At 48.2% G+C, this 25,607-nt stretch overlaps 1 protein-coding gene across 3 annotated transcripts; it reads left to right on the plus strand.

The window, feature by feature from the left end:
- Window positions 1-11,941: 11,941 nt before the first annotated feature.
- Window positions 11,942-20,249, plus strand: TBXT (T-box transcription factor T). 3 transcript variants are annotated; one of them, XM_068551267.1, is made up of 8 exons: window positions 11,942-12,147; window positions 12,630-12,894; window positions 13,655-13,789; window positions 14,629-14,690; window positions 14,807-14,868; window positions 16,698-16,874; window positions 17,945-18,074; window positions 19,976-20,249. In XM_068551267.1, the coding sequence occupies exons 1-8, from the start codon at window positions 11,942-11,944 to the stop codon at window positions 20,247-20,249; spliced, it is 1,311 nt and encodes a 436-aa protein (XP_068407368.1). The 3 variants fall into 3 exon arrangements, with proteins under 3 accessions (XP_068407368.1, XP_068407369.1, XP_068407370.1); XM_068551268.1 differs by having other exon boundaries at window positions 16,701-16,874; XM_068551269.1 differs by lacking the exon at window positions 16,698-16,874.
- The last annotated feature ends 5,358 nt before the right edge of the window (window positions 20,250-25,607 follow it).

Consider the following 25,607-nt stretch of genomic DNA (forward strand, 5'->3'; position numbering starts at 1 on the left):
GGATGACCACAGTACCCAGGACCACAGTACCCTTGACCCTGGAACAAGCAATTCAGATACACTATGTTGTGGTTGGCTCCTGTCTTTTCTCTGCCCAGAGACTTAGAGGATGTAGTTCCCCAGGAGATCAAAGAACAAGTTAGAGAGGGATTAAAAGCAGGAGATGCCAGAGGATGGGAGACTGTGGTTGGAGCAAGACACTGAGCTTAAGATTTGAGTCCATGCAGCTCTGGGCAATGCCTGAAGGCAAGAGTGTGAGCTCCTGCCCTTGGCGGAGTGGGGGTGAAGGTCACTGAGATTTCAGGGATGCTGAATTAGATGGGACAGCAGCCTGAAGAGATGGAAAACCCAGGATACTGGCAAGAGGAAAGTGAAGGGGCATGAATTGTTTCCCAATTCCTTGGTGAATAAGAGCAAATAGCCAAGAATTACAGTGGGGGTGGCCCATCTCCAAGGCACTTTGCCTTCAGAGTTTATACGTGTAGTTTTTTCCCTTTTTTGATTCTAGGAGGCTAAGACAGCAAGTCAATATTGGACTAAGTATGCAGATTGAGAATGAGACTGTAGTATCCTACCTAGATGAAAAGGATGAAGAAATGTTGAAACTCCCAAAGAAATAATTAAATGGCAGATTTCTTTTTCTTTAATTCAAAGTTATGAAAAGCAATGATGGCACCATCAAGTAAATAATAATATATTTATTATAAATGTGACATTTTCATGGAGAAACCCAGAACCATGAATAAGAACCAGTAGAAATAAGAATCAGCAGAATTAGAGTCACAAAAAAATCAAGATAGTGGAAGTTATCAGATGTGGAAAGTATAATAAGTATGATTGATATGGTTAAATAAATTTTACAAACAAATTTTAAAGTATGAGTAAAGAGTAGGAGACTATGAAAATGAATCAAATTTGTTTGAAAAAGGAAGAAATAGAATTTTTAGAGTGGAAAAAATAATAAATAAAAATATTTAACAAGTGGGTTAAAGAGTAGATTAGACTTATATATGAAGATAGAATTAGTGAATTATGTAGATCAACAGAAATTATCCAAAATACAGCACAGAGAAACAAAGTGGTGGTAGAACATATAACAGAGAGGTTAAGGGACATACAGGCCAGAGTAAGAAAGTCCAACATACGTTTCATCACAGTTCCGGTGGAAGTAATCAAGAGGATGGGGAAGTAGCAATATCTGAAGAAAAAATTCTAAAATTCCAGAATTGACGAAAGACACCAATCCTCAGATTTAAGGATTCCAAAGAACCACAAGAGCAATAGATAAAAAAACAACAACAAAAAACACCAAATGTAAAGCGAAGTTCTTTAAAGAAGCCAGAGAGAAAGGACAGATCACTCACAAAGAAATAACGATTAGAAATACAGACGACATCTCAATAGCAACAGTGGACAAATTATTTTAGTAAGAAGAAATAGAAAAATCCAGATAGTCCTACAATTATTAAATAAATTGAATCCATAATTTTTTTAAAAAAATTATTTATTTATTTATTATTTTTGGCTGTGTTGGGTCTTCGTTTCTGTGCAAGGTCTTTCTCTAGTTGTGGCAAGCGGGGACCACTCTTCATCGCGGTTCGAGGGCCTCTCACTATCGCGGCCTCTCTTGTTGCGGAGCACAGGCTCCAGACGCGCAGGCTCAATAGTTGTGGCTCATGGGTCCAGTTGCTCCGCGGCATGTGGGATCTTCCCAGACCAGGGCTCGAACCCGTGTCCCCTGCACTGGCAGGCAGATTCTCAACCACTGCGCCACCAGGGAAGCCCTGAATCCATAATTTGAAAACCCTCCCACAAAGAAAATAAGAAAATTCTAGGCCCATATGGTTTCACTAGTGAATTTCATCCAAATATTTAGGGGAAAAATAATGTCATCTTTTATAAGTAAACTCTCCAGAAAATGGAAAAAGAGGGCGCATCCTCCATTTCTTTTTGTGATACCTGCATAACCTAGAAGGAAAAAAACAGGCTAATCTCACTCAAGAATGTAGTTGCAAAAATTTTAAACAAAATATTACCAAATTGAGCCCAGTAATATATTGTTTATTTCAGTAATTTCTACTCATAATGAAAATGATAGCAAATTATAAATAAGAGGGAAATTCCTTAATCTGTTAGTATATTTTTAAAAAAATTGTAAATAAATAATGTACTTAATGGTGAAATGTTGAAAGTGTTCTTTTTGAATTTGGGAACGATAGAAAGATGCCTATTTATTCCTATTTCTCTTCAAGCTTGGACTGGAAGTTTGACCAGTATAATAAGAAAGAAAAAAAAAAGCCATAAAATTCATAAAAGATATAAAACTGTATTTTTTAATAGAAAAATACCAACAGAGAAAAGCAAGAAAGTAATTATTATAATTTTCCAGAAAATGTTTAACTTTAAAGGGGAGGTTGGGGCTTGTGATTGGGAAGCGAACCCTCTGGGGTGCTGGGAATGGGCTCTTTCTTGATCTGGGTGGGGATTACTAAGTGTTTGTGTTATAATGAGGTGTTAAATGAGATTTTGTAATGAGATAAAGTGTTTACATAAATATTATTTAAAATGTGTGATTTTATAAAATAATTTAAAAATATTCCATTTACAATAGCAGTAAAAATTAATTATCTAAGGTTAAATTTGGGGAAAAAAATGTGTAAACCCTTTATGAAAAAAATTATAAAACATTACTGAGAGACATTTAAAAAGACCTAAATAAAAGGAGTGTCATGCTCATGGAGAGAAATACTATATATTTCAAAGGTGTCAGTTCTCCCCAATCTGATCTTTAGATTTAATGCAATTTCAATAATTTTTCATGGAATTTGACAAGCTAATTCTTACGTTTATGTAGAAGAGCAGCCAGTTGTAACAGACAAGACACACTGGAAACAGAAAATAGTAAGGGCTGGGGCTTATCCTACATGTCAGGCCCTAACTTAAAGCCATAGAACAATTAAAATAGTGCTTCATTGGCACTAGCATAGATAAAACGATCCATCAATGAATTAGAATAGGGAGCCCAGAATCCGAGGGCCCAGAATCAGATGCAGAACAGAAACTAAGGCAGACTTATTGCCGATCTTTAGTGAAACAATGGATGATTTAATAGGCGGTGCTAAGGCAATTGATTTTCCACATTGAAAGGGGATCTCTCTCATCTTATGCACAGAAGTCAGTTCTGAGTGGTTTAAAGTTCTCAATGTAAAAAGGCAGAGCTATACAACTTTGCAAATATGAGAGACTATCTTGGGATCTGGAATGGCTCTCTCAAACAAAGGCACAAAAACCATAGACTGGAAAGGAAAAGTGTGATACCTTTGACCATATTAAAATTGAGAATTCCTGTTGGCAAAAGGATATCATCAAGGACACGAAAGACTAGTCATTAAGGGAGAGAATGTTTTACTATTTATAAAATCGACAAATGATTAGTATTAGCATTACAAAAAAACCTCCCGTAATTGAATTTTAAAAAGAGATTCAATGGACAAATTCCATATGATATCACTTATATGCTATCTAAAATATGACACAAATGAACTTATTTACAAAACAGAAACAGACTCACAGACAAAGAAAACAAACTTATGGTTACCAAAGGGGAAAGGGGGTGGGGGAGGGATAAATTAGGAGTTTGGGATTAGCAGATACAAACTACTATATATAAAATAGATAAACAACAAGGACCTATTCGATAGCACAGGGAACTATCTTCAATATCCTATAATAAACCTTAATGGAAAAGAATATGAAAAAGTTATATATATGTATAACTGAATCACTTTGCTGTATACCAGAAACTAACCCAACATTGTAAATCACCTATAGTTCAATTAAAAGAAAAGAAAAAGATTCAATAGGATGCTCAAAAATCCTTAGTAATCTGGGAAATGCCATTTGAAACCATGACATTCTTTTTTATACCCCTTCAGATTGGAAAAATTGTAAAATTTGACAATATCAAGTGTTGGCCAGGATGCAAAGAAAGAAGAACCTTACTCGCTGCGGGTGGCATATAAAACTGGTGCAACATCTTTTGGAAAACAATTCAGCAAATTCTATAAATACCGAAGGTGGACCCTACCCAGAAATTCCCTTTCTAGGCTTACAGCTCATCTATGGGAACTCTTACTCACGGGCATCACAAGGTGTATAAATTTATAGCCTGTATTCAAACCTCAGCAGATAACACTGTACAAGTTCTCACAACGTTCCAGGTTTTTCTTTCAGTGCCTTTATTTATTTATTTATTTGGCTGCACGTCATGTGGGATCTTAGTTCCCAGACCAGGGATCGAACCCCGGCCCCCTGCATTCGAGACATGAAGTCTTAACCACTGGACCGCCGGGGAAGTCCCTCTCTCAGTGCCTTTCACCTCACCAATTCCTCTAGCACCCAAAGGAAGTAGCTACAATAGTAGAATGGTCTTTTTTTAAAAGCCAGCCTCTGAGGTTAATGATGATCTTTGAAAGTTATACAAGTTGATAAAAAATGAATCAGGCAAAGGCCAAGAACACAATTTGAGTCTTCCTACTTACTTCTGTTCTGGAATTACTGAAGTCCACTAGTATAACTTGGAGTTACAGCTCCACATGAACTCTGTGACCCTGGGGAGACTTCTTTACCTCTCTGATCTACATTTTATTTTATTATGAACATTTTTAAAAGAAGGAGGATAATAATCCTGACTTACATAGGGTGCTTTGGAAGCACAATTAGGATGATGTATTCAGGCTTAAGCACTATTTGGCCTTTGCTTTTCTCTCTGATCAGCATCTCCGACTGGATTGCGAGTTGTTTGAGGATGAGATTTTTTCCTCCTCCAGTTCCTACTATATTGTCATCCTTCGTATTACGAAACTTTTTTTCAGATTTTTCAAAGTATTTAAGCCAACCAGTTCCCCTCGCCAAACAACACACACACACACACACACACACACACACACGCCACATTCCATTTATAAATAGTTTTTTGAATGTGGTGGGTAGGAGAGAGATAAACCCATTTGTTTCCACTTTCCATATATTTAACCTAGTTTGGTAGAAACAAGATGAGTTTAAAGTAAGACAAATCAGACATCCAGCTGCTCTCCATTTTTCCCTCTCTCTGGAGCCTTAGTTTCCTGAATATAAAAGAGGAGCTCTCACCACCTTGCAAAGCTGATGTCTGGCTGATAACATATGCAGGACTCCTCGCATATAATAGACCGCGGTGAATGTTACTTCCTCCTGCCTGTGTTCTCGGGCTGGGACACGCTGGACCCGGGAAGCTGTGTGAGTTGAGGCTGTAGAACGTGCGAATCCTAATTTCCAAATGGGTTTTCCTCCTCAGCGGCTTCTTTTCAGCTGGCAAAGTCCCCGTGGTGGGAACCATTGACTGGGGCTCTTTTCTCACAGACATGCCAAGCCCTCCCCTTTGTCCCGTTTTTTACTATCAGTCTGGTGCTTGATATGGAGGGAGGATGCATTTTAGCCCCTCCTTCTTGTCGTCCCAGCGCCCGGCTCTCCCTCGGGGCGCTCCCCATGTCACCCTCCAGCTCTCTGTTCTCACCCCAGCTGCAGCCGCCTGCCCTCCAAATGCAGATTTCTGCTCCGGGCTCCGTCTGTCTTCCCCTCTTTCCCCCTCCCCCATATAGGCCTTCCCCAAACATCCTTACAATATCTCTCATTCTCCCTTGTTTTCGTCTTTGTCTGTGGTATATATGGGAATTTCTACAAGAAGTCTCTAAAAGTGCCCTCACAGTTTCTAGGATACAGTGCAGACCTTTCTAGAGTTCTTCCTATCTAGTCCATGAAGATCCCAGAATCCCACCGTCTCAAAAGCCTGCCCAGTGCCCCACCCCCATACCTGCCTGCTGACCTCTGCCCTCCGGCAGCGTCCTCTTCCCAAACCACGCGGGCACCTAGCACACCGGCCTCACCCCTCACCGTAAGCTTTCCCGCCAGACTTGGCCCTCCTGTCTTAACGTCCCCTTTGTTATTTTTTTTTTTTAAAGAAATCTCCATTTTAATTTTTATAAATTTATTTATTTATTTTTGGCTCTGTTGGGTCTTCGTTTCCGTGCGAGGGCTTTCTCTAGTTGCGGCAAGCGGGGGCCACTCTTCATCGCGGTGCGCGGGCCTCTCACTGTCGTGGCCTCTCTTGTTGCGGAGCACAGGCTCCAGACGCGCAGGCTCAGTAGTTGTGGCTCACGGGCTTAGTTGCTCCGCGGCATGTGGGATCCTCCCAGACCAGGGCTCGAACCCGTGTCCCCTGCATTGGCAGGCGGATTCTCAACCACTGCGCCACCAGGGAAGCTCCCCTTTGTTCTTATTAAATAGGTGATTGGGTCTGTGGAGTCTCCACTGTCAGTAAAAGTCCAGTCTCTCTAAGTCGTCCTCAGCTTTGCTCCAGAATCAAGGCACTAAAACCCCACTGCATGCAGCCGCCCTCAGGTCTCTGCCTGCGCTCCAATTCAACATCTGGCCACACTGCATACTGTTTTTTCCATAGAAAGAGCAGTCTCCCTCCCACTCCTGGGCCTGGAACCCTGCCCTCTCCCTGCTGCTTCCTCTAGGAAGGGTCAGGCTCCTGAATCTCTTGGGCTCAGAGCCTGCTGTACCAACCCCTCTCACAGCAGCAATCACAACCTGGCCTCATTTGGGACGTAATGTCGGCCTTTCCTGCTGAATAGTTAACACTGGGAACCTCAGAGCTGGTCCAGCATAAGCAAGTGTATAGCAGTCACTCCCAAATCCGTTTGTTTCCAGCGTTCTTTCCTATAAGAGAATTGGTTTGGGACTTCAGATTTAATTCAGTGCCAAAGTAGGATTTTCTAAACTAAGGTATAGAGAAAGGAGACATGCCATTTTATAAGGTCACCGATTAAATGATTGGGTAGAGCTCCCGGGCATGATTTCTTGAGTAACTTTATACCCGAAATGATGCTCCCACTGCTTCACCCTCATCGCTTCCCTTGGAAGAGCTAATTTCTTTTCATTCTTGGGTCTCATTTTGTACACAACTCCACAGGGGACCCTTGCTTTACTGTCTTCAGGACGATGGGCGATTCAAGTCAATGAGTAGTGACTCAAGAAAGGCCGCTCTGGATTCTGTGGCTCTTGCATTTTCGTGAATGTTAAGGGCTAATGTTTCGCCCACATCATTGTTAAAATGCTCCCTAGCAGGTCTCCAGGGGGATCTTGAGCTCCTGCTTCTCCTTAAATGCACATATGCTGGCGGCATCCCAATTTTGCCAATGCAGGCACTCAACAGCAGGAGTCAAGTGCTGGTTGGAGTGAGTAAGACAGACCCTGCACCTCGCCTGCCTCACAGTGTGGTTGTGAGGGGTCCTTGGAGCAGCCAGCAGGCTGGGGACACCGCCCCAAGGGAGGAGGTGTAGGTGGGGAAAGAAAATAGCAGGGAGCCAAGTGTTAAGGGTGAGGGGCAATGGGGTTATTCCTAAAACTCAGAGGAGAAGCAGCCTCTGGAAATAATAAATGGCAGGAGCCAAAAGATGAATTCAGAAAACTGGTTCGCCTTTTCAGTGAGACACAAAACCATGGCTTCTAAGAAACAGAGCCTCAAGGAGCGAGGAGATTGTGATGCAAGGCAGGGGCGAGGGACTGTCAGAAAACCGAGGCGACAGCAGAAAAAGAAACTCTTCACTGGAGGCAGTAAAACCCAAAAGTGACAGAGAAAAGCAAACTGACAGAGTGGTGTGGGAAAAACATTTCACAAGCCACTTAATACATGCAGAAAAGGCTAAGGGATGAAACAGTGGAGAAGCTGAGAACAGGCAAGAAATCTGATTTGGAAGCACAGATAAGGTGGAAACAGAAGGACCGAAATTGTTACCACAACACAGACCAGAGCTGAAGAGATGGTTGAAAGGGCTCTCCCGGCCTTCCTGGAAAAACCGGGAAAAAGACATTCCACCCTGAAGACAAACTATGAACTACAAGGCCTGAGAAACTCAAGAACCCAGGAGAACAAGCTACCCGCCACAGAAGGGACCACAATCCAGCCACCTACAGATTTCTCCTCTGCTGCCTGGGATTCCAGGACGGAGGCAACTGCGCTGGAGTTTTACGGAGAAAAGTCACAATCCCAGGCGTTCAGCCTCACCAGGCTTGTTTGTTTGTTTTTAGTGTGTGAACGCCCATCAGGAAACCGTACACTGTCATCTGTGACAAAGCTTTGTGGCTGAGAAAGTATAGCCAGGATGGATTTGGTCTTCAAGCACTTCCTTGGGCTAATAATCCAACTCCACACCTGCCAAGGCCACACCCTCCCCTGCACTTCCGGAGAGAGGTCTGGAAGCTCAAAATGATAGCCCGACTGCCCTCTTCCTGGGGCTGCAGTGATGGGTCAGCCAGGTCCAGGGCTGAGACACGACTGAGAAAGACTTTGAGAAACAAGTCTTTGCTCTCCTCCACAAACCAGAGATGCCCCAGACAACCCAATGGCCTCTGAAGACTTTCAATGCTAAGGAGTCTAAAGAATTATATTGTGCAACTTTAAAAACCATAACAAAATTCATTGGGTTTCTTTCAGTGGCATAGACAGAAAAACCACGAGTGACAGAAAAGATTTGCTATCAAGCGCCCTTTTATATATTGTCTTAAATTTAGGATGCAAATGCTTTTGTTAAGTCTGCTTAACCAGTGTGGAAGAAGGGCTCACCAGAAGAACAGAATGAAAAAAAAAAGTTGAGGAAAACACACCCACATATGCAGTGATTAACGCTTGAGGTTTGCATTTTCATACGTGCGTGCACACACACACGAGCACACACACATGGTGTATATACAGATATGTACATCCATCATGTGTATAATATAGTCGACAGTGAGCACAAATTATAGAATCAAAAATCAATTTATTTTTTAAGGAAGAAGAAAAAATAAAAGAAGGAAACTGGAGGGCATGGCGGGGGTCCCACAACGCTGTCCCTGCCCTGACTGCCCTTGAGCCTGTTATGGCACCATTGATACCCGCTCCCACAAGACAAATGGTTTTGTTGCTTGAGAGGGAGGTGGGTCTGGGGAAAACCGCGTCTCTGGGATATGAGCGGTGTGTGTGTGTGTATGTGCTTTTTTGTAAAGTGTTTCCTAAGTTATTGGTGGACCCTAAGGCCCAGCCGTAAGGCCTTCACTTATTTTTCTGGGCCGGCTGGCTAGATTTCCCAACGGGAGAAAGACCTTGGGAAAGAAACATCTGGGGAGCCCTGGCCCCTCCTCCCCCCAAGGAAGCACCTTGTTATTAACTGGGAATTCTTTATAGCTGGGCGGGAGGAAGTTTCTGGCTGTAAACTGTCATGCACGGCAGCCTTCATTGAAAGGACCCGGAGAGTGGAGACGCTTATCCTGAGAACCAAGGAACAAAGATCCAGAAAATCAGGCACAGAGAAGAAAGGAAAAATACGAGGCGGTGACAGTCGGGAGACCTCCGCAGCTACGGCGCAGCCCCTAAGCCCCGGCGTCTCGCCCAGCTGCGCGCTGAGCTTTCCGCGCGCCGCTCTGGAAGCCTGGACCTTCCTTCTGGAGGGAAGAAATGTCGCTGCTCACGTTTGAGAGCTAACATTCTTTTCTGCCGGGGCTTTATTCTTATTTGTCCGTGGCCCCTCCCGCTTGTGAAGCCGAATTGAAATCGGAACCACAGTTACTGGAGCGACCTGGTAAACCCGCGGGTCCTCCTCACCCGCGCTTCCAGACTTTGGGAAAGTCGACCCCGAAGCATCAGCGCCAAGAGAGCTCCCGCCTTAGGTGTCAAGGAGTGTCCTAAGCTTGGCTCCCGGCCGGGGGTTTTAGAGATCCCCCCCTGCCTGGTACCCACGCTTCTTACCCCTCCACCTCACACCCACCCCCCTTTATTCTAAGTGCGCAGGCTCGGGAGGTCTCAACCGCACAGATGACCTTTAGACATTTTAAATTTCTCCGGAAAGCCCCCCAAAGCCTATGGCCCGAAGGGCCGGGTGGAAGGCGACTCAGCAGGGTCTGGGTCCCGGGAGCAAATGAGGTCCTTTTGGTGCCTCTTTCCAGAAGGAAACTTTCCCCCTCGGGTCAGCTCCCTGGGCATTTCCTTGCATCCTAGACAACAAAAGAAACTGAGAAATGCGACAGTGACGGGGTGCGCCGGGCCTCGCGACTCCGCAGGCCCCATCTGGAGAGGGGCGGAAAGGCAGCCAGCCGGGGAGCGCGCTCACCCCTCCCCAGGGGGCTGCAGGCGCGCGGTCCCTCCCGCGGTCCCCCGGCGTCCTCGACCCCGGAGCGAGCCCGGCCCCGCGCGGGGCAGGGCAGGGTTAGCGCGGGGCGCAGATTCCACGACCGCCCCGCAGAGCCAGACCCCTTGCGAAGGCGCAGGGTTGTTCGCAATGGGTGCCCCGCCGATGCGTGGCTTTTCCCAGAGGGCGTGAGGTGGGGTGAGCGCCGAGCAGACGCGGGGCACCGAGGCTGGGACCACGCGCCCTCTTTAGCGAGCGATTCCGAGGCGCGCAGACCGCGTCCCGACGCCGAGCATCTGCTGCCGTCCCCCTTCCTGGGGTCCCGTTTTAGGAGGAATGTTATTGTCTGAAGAGGCCCTATTGAACTATTTCCTGCTCATTGTCACCTTTCCTTCGCTCTCCTCGCGGAGGTTCTCCCCGAAAGGTAATAAACCACTCGAGCCCCGCACGGCCGGGCGCTGCGGCCGGCCGGGTGGGGAGACGCACCTGGAGCCCGGCTCGCCGGGAAAGCCCGGCCCGCCCCCTCCCACTCCCACCTTCCGCGAAAGCAGAGACCAAACCCCACAGAAGTGGAGCCAGCTCTCGGGTTACACTCAGTGCACGCACAGACCTCGTCCTCAAAGTCCTGCTTGGATAAGGGGGGAGCGAGAAAACATCCCCAAAGGGGTCGTTGGTTGATTTCGGCCTATCTCCCTCTCGGGGCGCTGGATGGGCCCGCGGGCAGACGCTCCGAGCGTGGGCCCTCCCTTTCCAGACAGGCGAGGGCTGCGGAGAACAGGGGACGCCGGGTGGGCTGATCCATGGTCGCGGGTGTTAGCGGAGTCACCTGAAGCGCCGCGGGCCGAGGGACGTGTCGGGACGGGACCGGGCTCGGCGGCGGGCTGGGCCTTCGGAGGAGCGGAGACCAGCCCGACCCGGGCTAGGCACAGGGCGCGCCCTTAAGCGGGGCTGTGCGCGATGGTCGCTGGCGAGGGACGGACGCCGGCTCGGGCGCAGGTGAGAGCCGCGGTGCGACTCCAGGCTGGCACACCTGCGGGGTCCCGGGTGCGCTTCGAGAGAGAGAGGAGGGCCCCGCGCGCGAGAGCTGGGGGGCCTCGCGGGCAGCCGGGCAACTCCTCGGCGAGGTGCGTGCCGGGGCGAGCTCGGGAGCCCTGCCCGTCCATCCCCACCCCGTCCGTCCCGCATCCCCTCCCGGCCTTCGGGGCCAGCCCGGCCGCTTTGATGGAGGTGCAAACATTTGGAGGAGGGCGGAGGTGTAGGCGCTGCGCCGGGGCTCGCGGGGCCTGGCTCCGGATTTACAGAAAGCAGGCGCGGGAGCCCATTGTTGGCCCCCCGCCTCCGCGGCGCGCCCGGCTCAGTCTGATATGGCCGCTCGCGGCCAATGGGCAGCGGCCCTGGCACTTCAAAGGGCGCGCGGCCCAATCCGCCGCGCCCGCCTCGGCGGCTCTCGAGGCTCTATTTATGCCGAGGGGCGATTTTCTCTCCCCGGAGACCTCCTCCAGTAGCTCCTTGCGGGAGTTCAAGTGGAATAACCTTCCCCCCACCCCTTTCCCCCGCCCCTCCCCCCCGGATCTCGCCCTCCTCCCAGGTCTGTGCTGGCACCCGGGCGCCGTCGCAGGTCTGGGCCCGAGCGGCCCCTCTTCCTGGCAGAGCGGCCGCCTACTGGGGCGAAGGTGGCTCTCGGGTAGCAAGTCGGGGCTTCGGGGGGCGGTGGGGAGGGGGCGGGCGGGAGGATGAGCTCCCCCGGCGCCGAGGGCGCGGGGAAGAGCCTGCAGTACCGCGTGGACCACCTGCTGAGCGCCGTGGAGAGCGAGTTGCAGGCGGGCAGCGAGAAGGGCGACCCCACGGAACGCGAGCTGCGCGTGGGCCTGGAGGAGAGCGAGCTGTGGCTGCGCTTCAAGGAGCTCACCAACGAGATGATCGTGACCAAGAACGGCAGGTAGGCGCGCACCAAGCCGGCGTGTGCCACGCGCTCGGGCGGGCCGGGCAGCCGGGCTGGAGAGTTCCTTACCTTCCAACACTTTCTCCCGGTCTTTTTGCTCGTTTCCGCTCAGACTGGGGAACAGACCCTTGTGGCCCCTAATTGTCCCTCTGGGACTTCTTCGCGTTATCCTCACTCTTCTGGGCAGGAGGGACTCCCGGGGGACTCCCCCGAGCCGCGCCTCGCCCACGCTTGCCCCGCGGGCTGGACCCGGCTGCTGCAACCCTCCGCCAGCTCCTCTCCCGCCCCGCCTTTGGGGGCCGGGGGGTAGTGAGGAGGGCGCCTGTGGATCTAGGAGAGTCCGGGGAAGGGGGGAGCTCGGGCGTCCCCTTTGTAAGGTCCCAAGGGGGCTCCTCTTTGCTCCAAATGCAGATGCCCCTGCCTTCTTCGTTCTAACGGGTCAGAGCCGGGGTCCTCCAGCTGCGCTCCTTCCTTTCCAGGAGGATGTTCCCGGTGCTGAAAGTGAACGTGTCTGGCCTGGACCCCAACGCCATGTACTCCTTCCTGCTGGACTTTGTGGCGGCCGACAACCACCGCTGGAAGTACGTGAACGGGGAGTGGGTGCCAGGGGGCAAGCCTGAGCCGCAGGCGCCCAGCTGCGTCTACATCCATCCCGACTCGCCCAACTTCGGGGCGCACTGGATGAAGGCGCCGGTCTCCTTCAGCAAAGTCAAGCTCACCAACAAGCTCAATGGAGGGGGCCAGGTAGGTGTGATGGGGTGCGGGGAGGGGGCGGGGGACGACGCGAGGAGGGGCCCCGAGAATCTGCACCTTGTCCCCGGGGAGCCTTGGAAGGGCGCTGCGTGCACGGAGGTGACATCTGCCTTCCTCAGTTCAGCCTGCAGTGTTGTTTATAGTAAACTGACGACGGTAACACCAAGGCCTGGAGAGCGGGGAGAGGGCGCAAAGCCTCCCCTTTGAGCACTCAGGCAGAGCTCAAGTTTTGGGGAACTTCTGCGTCCTAGCCCTCAACTTTCCTAGGGGTGGAGAAAATATCAGTCTTGGTAGTCAGCGGTCGCTTTAGAGCTGAATATGTCCACATATTTACTGCGTGGAGTCTGAACAAACTTGTAAATCTGTCCTTTTCTACAGAACGTCTTTACCTGGGGATTGTTACTGGGAGACCCGGTGTTCCCGTAAGCTGCGATCTCGCTCAGGCATTTAAAGCTGTCTGCAGCTGCCCTGGAAGCCTTAGAACTTTACTCGACCGGGTCAAAGCATTTCGTGATGGGCATTCATTGCCTTTAATGGTGTGCAGCATCTCACATTCCTCTTCCAAACTAGTCGTGAGAGCAGCACCTAATGGGAAACCCACCAACCTCAACAGTAAAGACATTTTCCTGTGAGCTGCAGGATTTTCTGCATCTTGGATGTATTTGTCTCCTCCTCAGCAGGACATAGGGATGTTTTGTTGTCTTAACGGTAGGACTTTGATGATCACCGTTCCCGTGTTTATGTGTCTCAGATCATGTTGAACTCCTTACATAAGTATGAGCCTCGAATCCACATCGTGAGAGTTGGGGGTCCGCAGCGTATGATCACCAGCCACTGCTTCCCGGAGACCCAGTTCATAGCGGTGACCGCTTATCAGAATGAAGAGGTGAGAGGGGCGCGGGCAGCCATCGGTCTGGATGATTCTGGATGCGGGAGATTCCCGCGAATGCCAAGAGCCTGTGTGATTATTGTACTTTTAGACTGATAATTAATGCCTTTTCAAGTAATTTACCGTAACTATAAAATTGGGACAGCGGGAGAAAAGTTTTAAAATAAGTGCTCATTCAAGCACTTTCCCCTTTAGTTTTCCATAAAAGCATCCAAAACTCGAAGCATCCACTAAAGGCTCAAAATGAAAAGATGAATAAAACATTTAGGTTAAAGGACTGTAAGAATTTAAGAACGGGACTTCAGAGAAAGGGGGGGCCTCTCCTTACTCTGGGAATCTTCCTAATAGGGTTGGGGGCATCCCTCCAAATCTGTGGTGTGAAGAGTCAACTAGATACAGAATACAGTTTACTGCCTGTAAATCCATATCTAAGTCTGACCCCAAAGTACAGACGGTTTGTGATTAGCTGGTCAAGTTGTCAGTGTTGACTGCCAACTAGAGCTAGCAGTCACTATTCCTAAGCAGACCCGGGTTATGTTTTGAGCCCTGTTTGTTTGGTTGATGCACACAGAATATTGTCAGCAGTAGGTTAAACTCATTGTGAATTCCACTCGGAAAATCAGCACTTAAAAGCTTTTCATAATTGTGCTCTTCTTTATAAAACATGACGCTTACTCGGCTACTTCAGATCCAAATAGAAAAATGTACCTGGAAATAAATCTGATTATATTTGAATATTTAAAGGGGAGTGCTGGTGGTTCCTGATTTCTTGGTGCCAAATTAAATCCTCTGGCGAATGAGCAACATACTAGTAAATGCAACTTCTTGTTTTTCAGATCACAGCTCTTAAAATTAAATACAATCCATTTGCAAAAGCTTTCCTTGATGCAAAGGAAAGGTGAGAGAATTCTAACTATACCCTTTGAGCAAAGAAGTGTGCAGAAAGATGAACTATTGCTGCAAATACTATGTTCTGAATGTCCTCCTTGACAATTCGCTGCACTTCTTTGGCAGAAGCGATCACAAGGACATGATGGAAGAACCTGGAGACAGCCAGCAATCTGGGCACTCCCCATGTACGGTTTGTTGCGCTCTGGCCAGATGCGCCTTGTCGGGGCTAGACTGCTGGGAGCTGGGAGCTGGGGACGGAGCAGACAGGGCTTCCGGGTGCGCTTGGGGAGCACGGTGCCATTTGCTGTGCAGGGCACCTGGCCCTCAGCCCCTGCTCCATCTGGGGCTTGCGGATGCCCCCCCAGCCCACAGGGCTCCTGACAGAGAAGCCTGGGGAGAATTTACTGGGGTTCTTTTGCTGTGCTTCAAGGCAGCTCCAACCATGGCCTGGATGGATGGCTGACACCTTGATGGGTGTTTACACCCTGCTGTGTTGGGCAAGAGGAGAGCCCGGCTCTTATATCCACTATGAGATGGTTTCTCTTTTTGTTAATGACTGAAAACTGAAGGACCATGTTTGGAACGATGCTTATGATCACATGTGGTTTTCCCCTTAGCCTGCTTCGGTTCTGGGAAGGGCCCATCAGCTCATGCTGGAAACAGTGGAGCGTAGGATGGGAAGGTCTGCTTTAAGTCTAGCTTCCTTTAGGAGTTCCATGAGCCAGAGAAGTGATACACGTCTGCAGCAGAGTCTGTTAGGAGGAAGGGCTGTGTCTAGCCCTCCTCTCCACGCAGGGAGGGGACCCTGAGAGAGGAAAGTCAGTGTTGGCTGCTCACTTCAGGGGTCTGGAGGAACCGGCACAGCCGCCTCCTCAAACTGTGTGTATTTCTTTCTTTTTCTTTTTCTTTTTCTTTCTTCCTCCCTCCCTCCCTGTCTCCCTCCCTCCCTTCCTTCCTTCCTTCCTTCCTTCCTTCCTTCCTTCCTTCCTTCCTTCCTTCCTTCCTTCCTCCCTTTCTTCCTTCTTCCTTCCCTCCTTCTTGTCATCTTATGGACTAATTTAACAAACAGCTCTCCTAAGTGGCTCATGGGCTGCCACGTCATAGAGCAGAATATGAACAACTGCTCTGGCAAGTGATGGAGCCCAAACTTTGCGGCCACATCTGGACCTTCCCCTCATTTGGATGTTGTCTGAAGAGTTGTTTGTAGTTTGGGAATTGGAGCCAGAGTAGTTGTCCTCTAGTGGTTGTTTTTCTGATTTTTTTTTTAAAGTTAAAAAGGAAATGGAGAAGAAACTGGAGTTTTAAAGGAGGGCAGGGCAATGTTGGAACCATTTTCTGATTGATGTGTAAGGCGGGGAGAGTGTGGGCCTAAAGCAGAGGAAAGGTGAGCAGAACATGGGTGCCCCTCCAGCCAGGCCAGGAGCCCCTCCGTGTGACAGTGTGGGGTGGGAGGAGGGGCACGGAGGGGCTCCGCTGCAGGGCTCGCCCTGTGTGTCCTGAATGCGCCTGGCTCTGAATCTGAATTCTGTCTCTTTTTACATTATATTCAAGCTCAGCAGTTAGGCCCTGAAAGCTAACCTGCCTGGGGGAACGGAACATCCCGTAAGAGGCCGGGAGGATTCCCGGGGCGTTGAGGAGGCCTCAGGGCTGGCTGAGGTCGGGGTCAGTCTCCCAGGGTTTCGGCTGTTCTGTGGGTTTCGAAACCTCGGCCAGCCTGTGGCACCTGAAGACTCCGCTGGGTCCTCGGTGTTCACGAATCCTGAGCAAAAGATCCACCACTTCCTGGCCTCTGCCCTCCTGCCTTTTAGTAGTTTTTGTTTGTTTGTGTGTTTTGGGGTTTTTGGGGGGCCATGCCGCTCAGCTTGTGGGATCTTAGTTCCCTGACCAGGGTGAACCTGGGTCCTCAGCAGTGAGTGCGGAGCCCTAACCGCTGGACCTCTGGGGGATTCCCCTCCTGCCCTTTACATAATGGAAGTGATGCAAAAGTCAGGTACTCAGCATTCTTCTCTCACAGCAGGGGGGTGGTTGATTCCTGGAACCAGCACCCTGTGTCCACCTGCCACCCCTCACCCTCAGTTTGGAGGCCCCCTCTCTCTTCCCTCCACGCACGGCTGTGAAAGGTACCCGGCCCTGAGGAACCACCGCCCAGCCCCCTACCCCAGCCCTTACGCGCATCGGAACAATTCTCCAAGTAAGTCCTGAGCGGAAGTAGGCCCGGGCTTTGGGGGTGGCCAGAAGACCTCTGGAAGGGGCAAGGCAGTCTGCAGGGCTCCAGAGAGCAGGCCCTTTATCGGCTCAAGAGGGACCTTCTTTTCATGTCCACGTTACTGCTGGCTCGACCACAGAGATGTCCAGTCCAGGGCGCCTTTAGGGCTGAATGTGACCGTTATTGCTCGAGCATCCTTACTCCAGGGCTATGGGCCCATGTCTAAGCGCCCAGGTTTGGGTATTTTATGAACCCTTCGAAAGTGATGATGTCGGGCCAGCCAGGCACTCGAGCTACTAGCTTGACTGACACACGTGTGTTTCTCCAAGTATGGTACCCGGGTCAGCAGCCCCAGTATCATCTGAAAAGCCCCCAGACTTACAGAATCAGAAGCTCTAGGGGTGGGCCCAGCCCTTGGTGGTTTAACAAGCCCCCAGGCGACCTTGGTGCAGGCTTGAGTCTTGTGATCAGCGGGCCAGACCATGAAGATCCCTGGACCTAATTCTCTTTAACACCATGGATGCCCAGACTTCATTTTGTCTGGCTCCAAAAGGAGGGGAAAAAGCTAATGAACACCATAAAACAATGAAGCAATTAAAGCTGATTTGAAATGAAAGGAGCTTATTTGGGAAGGAAATAGTTGTCCAACCAGAGGCTAGGAGATCATATTTAAAATTTTGCCTGGTTTCTAAAGCCCTTTTAATTCTTAAGAAATAATCCTTTGGGGAAAAGGCAGGTTAAAATTACATTGATTGTATTTTTAAAGATAATTAATCCTCGATCATGTGATTGTAGGATTCCATTTCTACAGGGCAGCTATTGATCTAATGATGAAGAAAAAGCCTGGGTACTGGAATATATTCAAATATATACATTTGACAATAAGTATTAGACTTCGATGACCAATTTAGCAGGCTAGTGGACTGTTTTCTCTACTTAATATCGCACACATTTTGTTTTCAGTGTTGGGTAGCTCCAGCTATTGGTAGTATTTCAATGCATTTTGTCACTCTTGGAAGATCCCATCAGTAATGACACTTTCTTACGTCCCGTAGCCTATTCTGACAATTCATCTGCATGTTTGTCCATGCTCCCATCCCACGACAATTGGTCCAGCCTTGGAATGCCTGCCCACACCAGCATGCTCCCCATGAGTCCGAATACTGGTCCTCCTACGGGCTCTAGGTAACGTATGTCTGGGGAATGACGCAAACTGTCCTGGGAACTCTGAGTGCCTATGACTTCATGCCATCTCTCTCACTGGCCTCTATTCTGCCCTTCACTTATGGGTGTTGGGTTTTTGTTTATAACTTGACCATTTAGCCAGGTGTGTCCAGGGACCCCAAGTTACATGACTGCTGTGAGTTCCTGCTTCAGCCTGTTCTCTGGGAAGACCAGTTGCTCCCTCAGGCTGGATGGGAGCTGGGCTGTAATGGAAGGGAACCAGGGACCCTATCCTGGCTTGGCTATTTACTAGTTCTTGTGATGGACAAGTCTCTTGAGCCTTGTTTCTTCAAGAAAAGGGCACTAAATAACCCCAGCCTCAGCCTGTCTTTATAGGGTTATTGGGGTCAGTAGGTGAATTTTGCAGAAATGTTTCCAGAACCTTTTTTGACAGGCAGATTTAAATTAAGGAAATAACTTTGTTGGATTTCTGTGGATATAGAATCAATGTTCTTAACATATATGCTGGGTAACTTGTAAAGAATGATGACTATTTTCTTAACTTGAAAATTATATAGAGGGAGATTGGCTTAAAGAAATCAAGCCGGTCGGTAAATGTATTGCATTTCTTCATAGGATTATTATAATAGAGAACTAAAATAACAAAGCTAGAGGTCAGTCCACATTTTCTAATGAGGAAATGGGCTCAAAGATATTAAATGATTGGACAAGTTGGCTTACAGCAGACTGAGTCTGTAGACAAGGCATCTTGACCCCAAAAGCAACGCAGTTTCTGTGTACAAAATGTCGCTATTTGCCTAAGATCTTAATTCTTTATTTTTAGGAAACAATTCTTTTAAAATAAGAATCTAATTGTCTACTGTTAAAAATAAAGCAAGCAATACATAATCAGCAAGCTTTTCCAGGGCTCTGAAGACACCTAGAAAACTGCTGTAAATTGGATGATCTGTAGGTTACAAAGGGGCCCCCCCCCGCCGAGGATGTTAGAGGATGTCAGTGCATCTTGGAGCCTTGTTTCTTTGCATCTGTAAAATGGGGATGGTAACCTACCTCACTTAACTCAGGCCTGTTTGCACGTTCAAGTGCATCTGAAGTGCAGGGCATGGCTTGGTAAACTGTATAGCCCACGACAGCGTACGGTCTCATTATTCATTTATAAAAGGATTCTACTATAAGAGAGAGACATTTTCCTGAAACAAAATTGTAGCCTAGTGTAATGCTATTCAAGCCTGTGTTCCCAGACTGGGGGGTTTAATACCCATTTCCAATTCCTTCTTTCAGAGGTGGGGAAACAGGGCCTCAGAGGTGGTCACAGAACAAGGCTAAAGTGATAAAGCTAATTAATTGGAGTTTGCTTCCGGGTCTCACTGCTGGTGCACTTCTTTCTGCCGTGGGTCAGGCTAACTAACGCGTGCTGAGATGCGGTGCCCATCCGGCAGCCCCTGGACGCTCACCCCCCGCCACTCGGTGTTTGAGAAGCCTGTCGTCTCCCTCGAAGGAATCACTGCAGCGGGGGTGGGGGGGGGACATGCTAGTTAACAGATGCTTAAGCACATCCTCTGAAACATCTGATTCAGTATATCTGAGAATTTTGGATTCTGAACATGAGTGCAAAGCTGGAGTATTTTGCTCTGCCAGGAGCTGTGTCTACGTCAGCAGCCTTTTTAGCTATTGATTTTGTCCTAATGATTTTGTTCATTGTTAATGCATGAGACAATAACTTCGATGCACGTCAGACTGTGGTTTAATAACGCAGAGGAAGTGGCCCGTTTGAAAGAAAGCTGCCATATGACCCACTTATCAGGAGTGGGATTTGGGGGGTTTGTTTTCCCCTCCTGCAGCTGATCTGGAGCCCCTTCCCAGGTCTCTGACTCGTCTGTTTCTCCGTTTTTCCATTTCAGTCAGTATCCCAGCCTGTGGTCCGTGAGCAATGGCACCATCACCCCGGGTGCCCAGACGGCAGGGATGTCCAACGGGCTGGGAGCCCAGTTCTTTCGAGGCTCTTCTGCCCACTCTGCCTCTCTCGCCCACCCAGTCTCGGCTCCCTCCTCCTCGGGATCCCCACTGTACGATGGGGCCTCCACGGCCACAGATATTGCCGACAGCCAGTACGATGCCTCGGCCCAAGCCCGCCTCCTAGCCTCGTGGACGCCCGTGTCACCTCCGTCCATGTGAGCCGGAGCCTGTGTCTTAAAGATGCAATGACTTTCTCGTGGCAGCAAGTCTTGATTTGATTGGTAGGCTCATGGGGCGGGGGAAGGGAATAAGGCCTATTAACCTCACTTTAAATAAGAGGAGAATACACGTTCTGTTAGTTCTGTTATTTATGGAGAGCCCCACTGACACCACCTTTGTTCTTCCTCGGTGGTGGCTGTGCCGTCCTGGGTCCTCGTGTGCTGCAGGTGAATTCAAGTGTGGAAGCAATGCAGTTGGCCTAACTCGTCGTGATTCACAGTAAAAATGACTTGCTAGCATGCAGAAACTTTGTTTCTCGTACAGCACGTAGGTGACTCTGGCACATCAATATGTAAACTCCACTGGTCCTACTCTAGTGAGATAAAAAGCACACTTTTAATTCTCTTCCTTGTTGCTTTCAAGTAGCCTTCAGGTTCCCTTTGTGGCAGGGGTCACAGTTGGAGCTGAGCTGTGAAAGACAGAATTAAATCATAGTTGAGGACAGCAGATTGTAGTTAAAATGGAAATGTCCAGCTCTGCCCACTAGAATGTGTTTATTTTACGCATAGGTAGCTAATCTCTTGTACTGTTAAACCTACAACTGTTTATATTTTTCTTCTGACAATGTAGCCAAAGACAATCAGCAGAAAGCATTTTCTGCAAAATAAAGGCAATGTGCAAAATTTGGTTGGTCTAGTTATTATTCAAACTTCTCCTCTTTTGGAATGAGACTTTGCTGTTCCTTATAGCTGGTGGTTAAGACTGTCCTGGAGAAGCTTTTCAATCTGTTCCAGACTTTAGTATTTTACCTAATCAGTTGCAGGACTGGAAGTGAAATTTGCATATATTTATTTACTCAATGCTAATTGCCACAAAATGCAAACAATGTTAAAAGATTTTCAAGAGAGTTAAATAGTCAGCACTGAATCATGAATATGCTAATGGCAGAATGTAGAACATACAGATGCCATAAAGATTAATATGGGATGTCTACCCCGTTCAAGCAAAAATACATAAAATGAATTGACAAAATGTTACAGTTTATAAATGTAAGGTGTAGTTGCCACAGTCATTTAAACAATATGGCACTTGTAAATATCTTTCCTGCAGCTAAGACTTCCCAGCAGTGAGCCAGAACCACGCTTGTGCTAGACTGGGGCAATTTCTCCATCTAGTGGCAGAATTCTTACTTTAATCCTACTGGTTCGAGCTTGATATTCTGAACCTCTGCTTTCTAAAAGAGTGTAAACTTAGAATGTAAGTGTAAAGGGCTGTATTTTTAGTGTGTCTGTGCCTGCTTTCCAAGTGGGACGTGCTTCTTGTAAACTATTTGCCACTTAAAGTTTTTCTGGGTTTTATTCCTACTAGGTTTTATTGCAACTCATGTAGAAATACCCCAGATCAGAAGATTTCTTGATATAAAAGTATTGGAAGAATATTTTAAAAAAAACCACTGCCCAAGTAGGACTGGGAAGTAAACTGGCCTCAGTGGTTTGGCCCCAGGCGTGAGGTCTACTGGAGAAGGGTGAGGGGCCTTAGGGAAGGAGGTGAGGGGTAGATGGTACACGCTGCAATCCCGGGATCCCGTAGTGCAGGTGTTTCCCAGGAAGCTTGTCTGTCTCCTGCATCACCCTGACTGCTCTCTGAAGGCTGGGACTATATTCCGAGGACCTTCCCCAGCGCCCGTCCCTTCCCAGGCCTTACAGAGCGCTAATGAGCAATGACTGACCTGTAGACGAAGAGGGGCCTGGGTCCACTGAGACTCGGACGCTGCGGCTTATTGAGGAGTTGCTCCCAGGGGCACCGCCGGGGGACGTGGCCCTGCCCCACGCTGGGGGCTGCGGGGCGACGGAGTCACACAGTCCTGACCCCAGGGACCGTCTACTTAGGGCTTTGACATGGTTGAGTTTCTAAAGGTGACCCAGAGTTCGAATTCAAGGAGTTCATATTTTAATATACCAAATAGCATCTTTTCAGCTATGCAGTGGGGCAGTGGCAACCGCATAGCACAAGGAGCCTGCAACTTGGTACAAAAGGCCTGGATATGAGTGTCCATTTGCCTCCCTTGCTGTGGGACCCCAGGAAAGTTAGTTACCTCTCCAGAAGTTCAAGTTCCTTATCTGTCAAGGTGGAGAAAGAAAAAACTGGATGGTGTTAAAATGGATCTGTTTTATCCTGAGCACACATCAGGGCCTCAGTTTGTCCTATCGGCCAGTTGAAAAATGCTGTGAAATCTATCAAGAAGAAGAAACTTAACCTATAAGACACCAGGAATTTTCATCGACAGCATACAAAGGAAAAAGATTGTGTCACACAAGAGGAGGGAAAGAGGCCACCAGGGAAAGGAGAAGTAGAAGTTATTGGAATGACAGCATCTGAAGAGGATTTCACATTGTTGGGAGGGGCACTGCGTCTGAGCCTGGGTGACAGTAGAGACAGCAGAAGATGGCCACAAACAGAGAACAGCTTACCCCCCTTTTATCCTTCCCTGCATTTTAACCTGTAATTACTGTCTACCACGGACGGACAGAAGATGTGTGTTAGCAAACATTATTCTTCTTAAAATAAAACTTGGCTTTAAAAACAAGAAAGGGGGCTTCCCTTGTGGCGCAGTGGTTAAGAATCCGCCTGCCAACGCAGGGGACACGGGTTCGATCCCTGCTCGGGGAAGATACCACATGCCGTGGAGCAACTAAGCCCGTGCGCCACAACTACTGAGCCTGCGCTCTAGAGTCCGCGAGCCACAACTGAGCCGGCGTGCCACAACTACTGAAGCCCGCACACCACAACTACTGAAGCCTGTGTGCCTAGAGCCCGTGCTCCGCAACAAGAGAAGCCACCGCAATGAGAAGCCCGTGCACCACAACGAAGAGTAGTCCCCGCTCGCTGCAACTAGAGAAAGCCTGCACACAGCAACAAAGACCCAATGCAGCCAAAAATAAATAAAATAAATAAATTTATTAAAAAAATAAAAATAAAAACAAGAAAGCACTGTAATTACAAAGACATTTATTAATGGGAATAGCAAAATCCCTTAGAAAACCAAAAATACAAGTAAAGCAAAACAAAACCTACAGCTGGACGCTTCCATGTGAGAAGGTGCAATGTCCCATAGGTGAACGCAGGGGAAGGGGGCCTGTAAGACGTCCTGGTGTAAGGGCTGCAAAGGAGCATCCACACCTGTTTTCTCTGCAGAGCGTCTTTCTCTGGTGAAAGTTTGAATGGACACATTTTCCCAGATCCTCAATCCCATGTTTCCTCTTTCCTAAAGCTGGTCTGCTTGAGAAGGGCCTTGAGGTGGAGGGTCCCGCTTCCCAACCTTTCACTACTGCCCTTTTTCCACTTGGAAGAAGGGTTTACGGCTGACTCACCAGGATCTTCATTGACTTAGGTGTAAAAACCTCCGGACATCAAACGAAAAGACAATTGTTCAATTCTAAGGCCTCATAAAGGTTCCCAAACTTCCCTCCCCAATAGATCCCACTAAGAATCCACATGGTAGAGAATGCTCGCTTCCCGCACCCAAACACACATCACTTAGTTCCAGCCAGCCCAGAGAAAGCTCTCCGATCTGGCTCCCAGTTTTAAATTCCTGGGAGAGGATAACAGCTATCCTTTTGGGTGCTTATTATGTGCCTATCACTGTTCTAAGTACATTGCTTGTGTCACTTTGACCTCCTAAGAAACCTCTCCTCTTTTTACAGAAAAGCAGGTGGAGGTACAGAGAAGTATAATACCTTGTCCAAGGTCATACAGCCAGCGAGTGGAGGGATAAGAGATGCTCCCGGGAAATCTGAGTGTGGAGCCCCTACTTGCTCCCCATGTGCTTGGCCCAGCAAAGCAAGTCAGGCGCGCTCCCCTGGTCTAATCACGTGGGACCATGGAGGGTCGCGCAGGATGCACAGAGGTTCCTGCCATGGTACTAGGAGAAAGGTCTGGTGAGCTGTTAGAATCCCAAGAGGCATCTGATACCTTGATGACGGTGTGCAGCGGAGACATGGCTTACCCTGCCTTACAAGGACCTGAGGCTGGATGCTGAGGTGGGAGCTGGGGATAGGGCGCAGCGACCGAGATGCTGAGCTGTGACTGGACCGTGAAAGAGCAAGAGCTGCTCATGGGCCTGCAGAACATCCACAGCGAGTTAGTGGGTCACCCCAAACCTCCACGCGCTGCTGTTGCCAAGCCCCTCCCCCCCGGCCCTCCCTCCCTCCCTTCACAAGTTTGTGTTGAATACACCTTATGTGCCAGGCTTGGGGATGGGTATCAGAGGTGGTGAGGGAGTTTGTTACTTAACCCAAAATTGTGAAGATATTCTCTAAGTTTTCTAGAATTTTTGTGGTTCTTAGTTTTATACTTAGGTTTGCTCTGTACCATACATTTTTTTTTTCTAAGTATGGAATCAGGTAGGGGGTTACTTTTCATTTTTTTTCCATGGAGATGTCTAGTTGTTCCACTTACGGTTGTTAAAAAAAATGTTCCTTTCTACATTGGTTGACAATTAATTGGCCATACAGGTATGGGTCCATGCTTGACTTTCTATTCTGTTCCATTGATCTGTTTTCCTATCTTTATGCCAGTGTTTCACTGTCTTGCTTTTTAATTAATTAATTAATTAATTTTTGGCTGCATTGGGTCTTTGTTGCTGTGCATGGGTTTTCTCTAGTTGCAGCAAGCGGGGGCTACTCTTCGTTGTGGTGCGTGGGCTTCGTTTGTTGTAGAGCACAGGCTCTAGGCTCACGGGCTTCAGTAGTTGTGGCATGTGGGCTCAGTAGTTACGGCGCACGAGCTCTAGAGCACAGGCTCAGTAGTTGTGGGTAAGGGGTTAGTTGCTCCGTGGCATGTGGGATCTTCCCGGACCAGGGCTTGAACCCATGTCCTCTGCATTGGCAGGTGGATTCTTAACCACTGCGCCACCAGGGAAGCCCCTCACTGCCTTGCTTTATAATAATTCTTGAACTTAAGGAGTGTAAGCTCTCCAACTTTATTCTTCTTTATCACTTTATAATATATATATATCTCTCACAAATGCTTATTATTTTTGGTTTAAACCATCAATGTATGATGTAATATTTACCCTTTCTGGTAATCTTCGCCTTTTCCTTCAGATCTGGAGTTCCGTCTGGGAAATTTCTATTAGCATTTCTCATAGGATGGGTTTGCTGGAGAGGAATCCTTTCAGTTTTGGTCAGTGACTATCTTTATTTCACTTTCAATTTTGAATAATATTTTTACCAAGTATAGAATTCCAGTTTGTTTGTTTGTTTATATACTGTGGGTGTTTTTTGGTCATTCCCTTGTCTTCTGGCCTCCATTCTTTCTGGTGAGAAGCTGGACGTCATTCACATCACTATTATATAT

The sequence above is a fragment of the Eschrichtius robustus genome, chromosome 9 (assembly GCF_028021215.1).
Source record: "Eschrichtius robustus isolate mEscRob2 chromosome 9, mEscRob2.pri, whole genome shotgun sequence".
Taxonomy (NCBI): Eukaryota; Metazoa; Chordata; class Mammalia; order Artiodactyla; family Eschrichtiidae; genus Eschrichtius; species Eschrichtius robustus.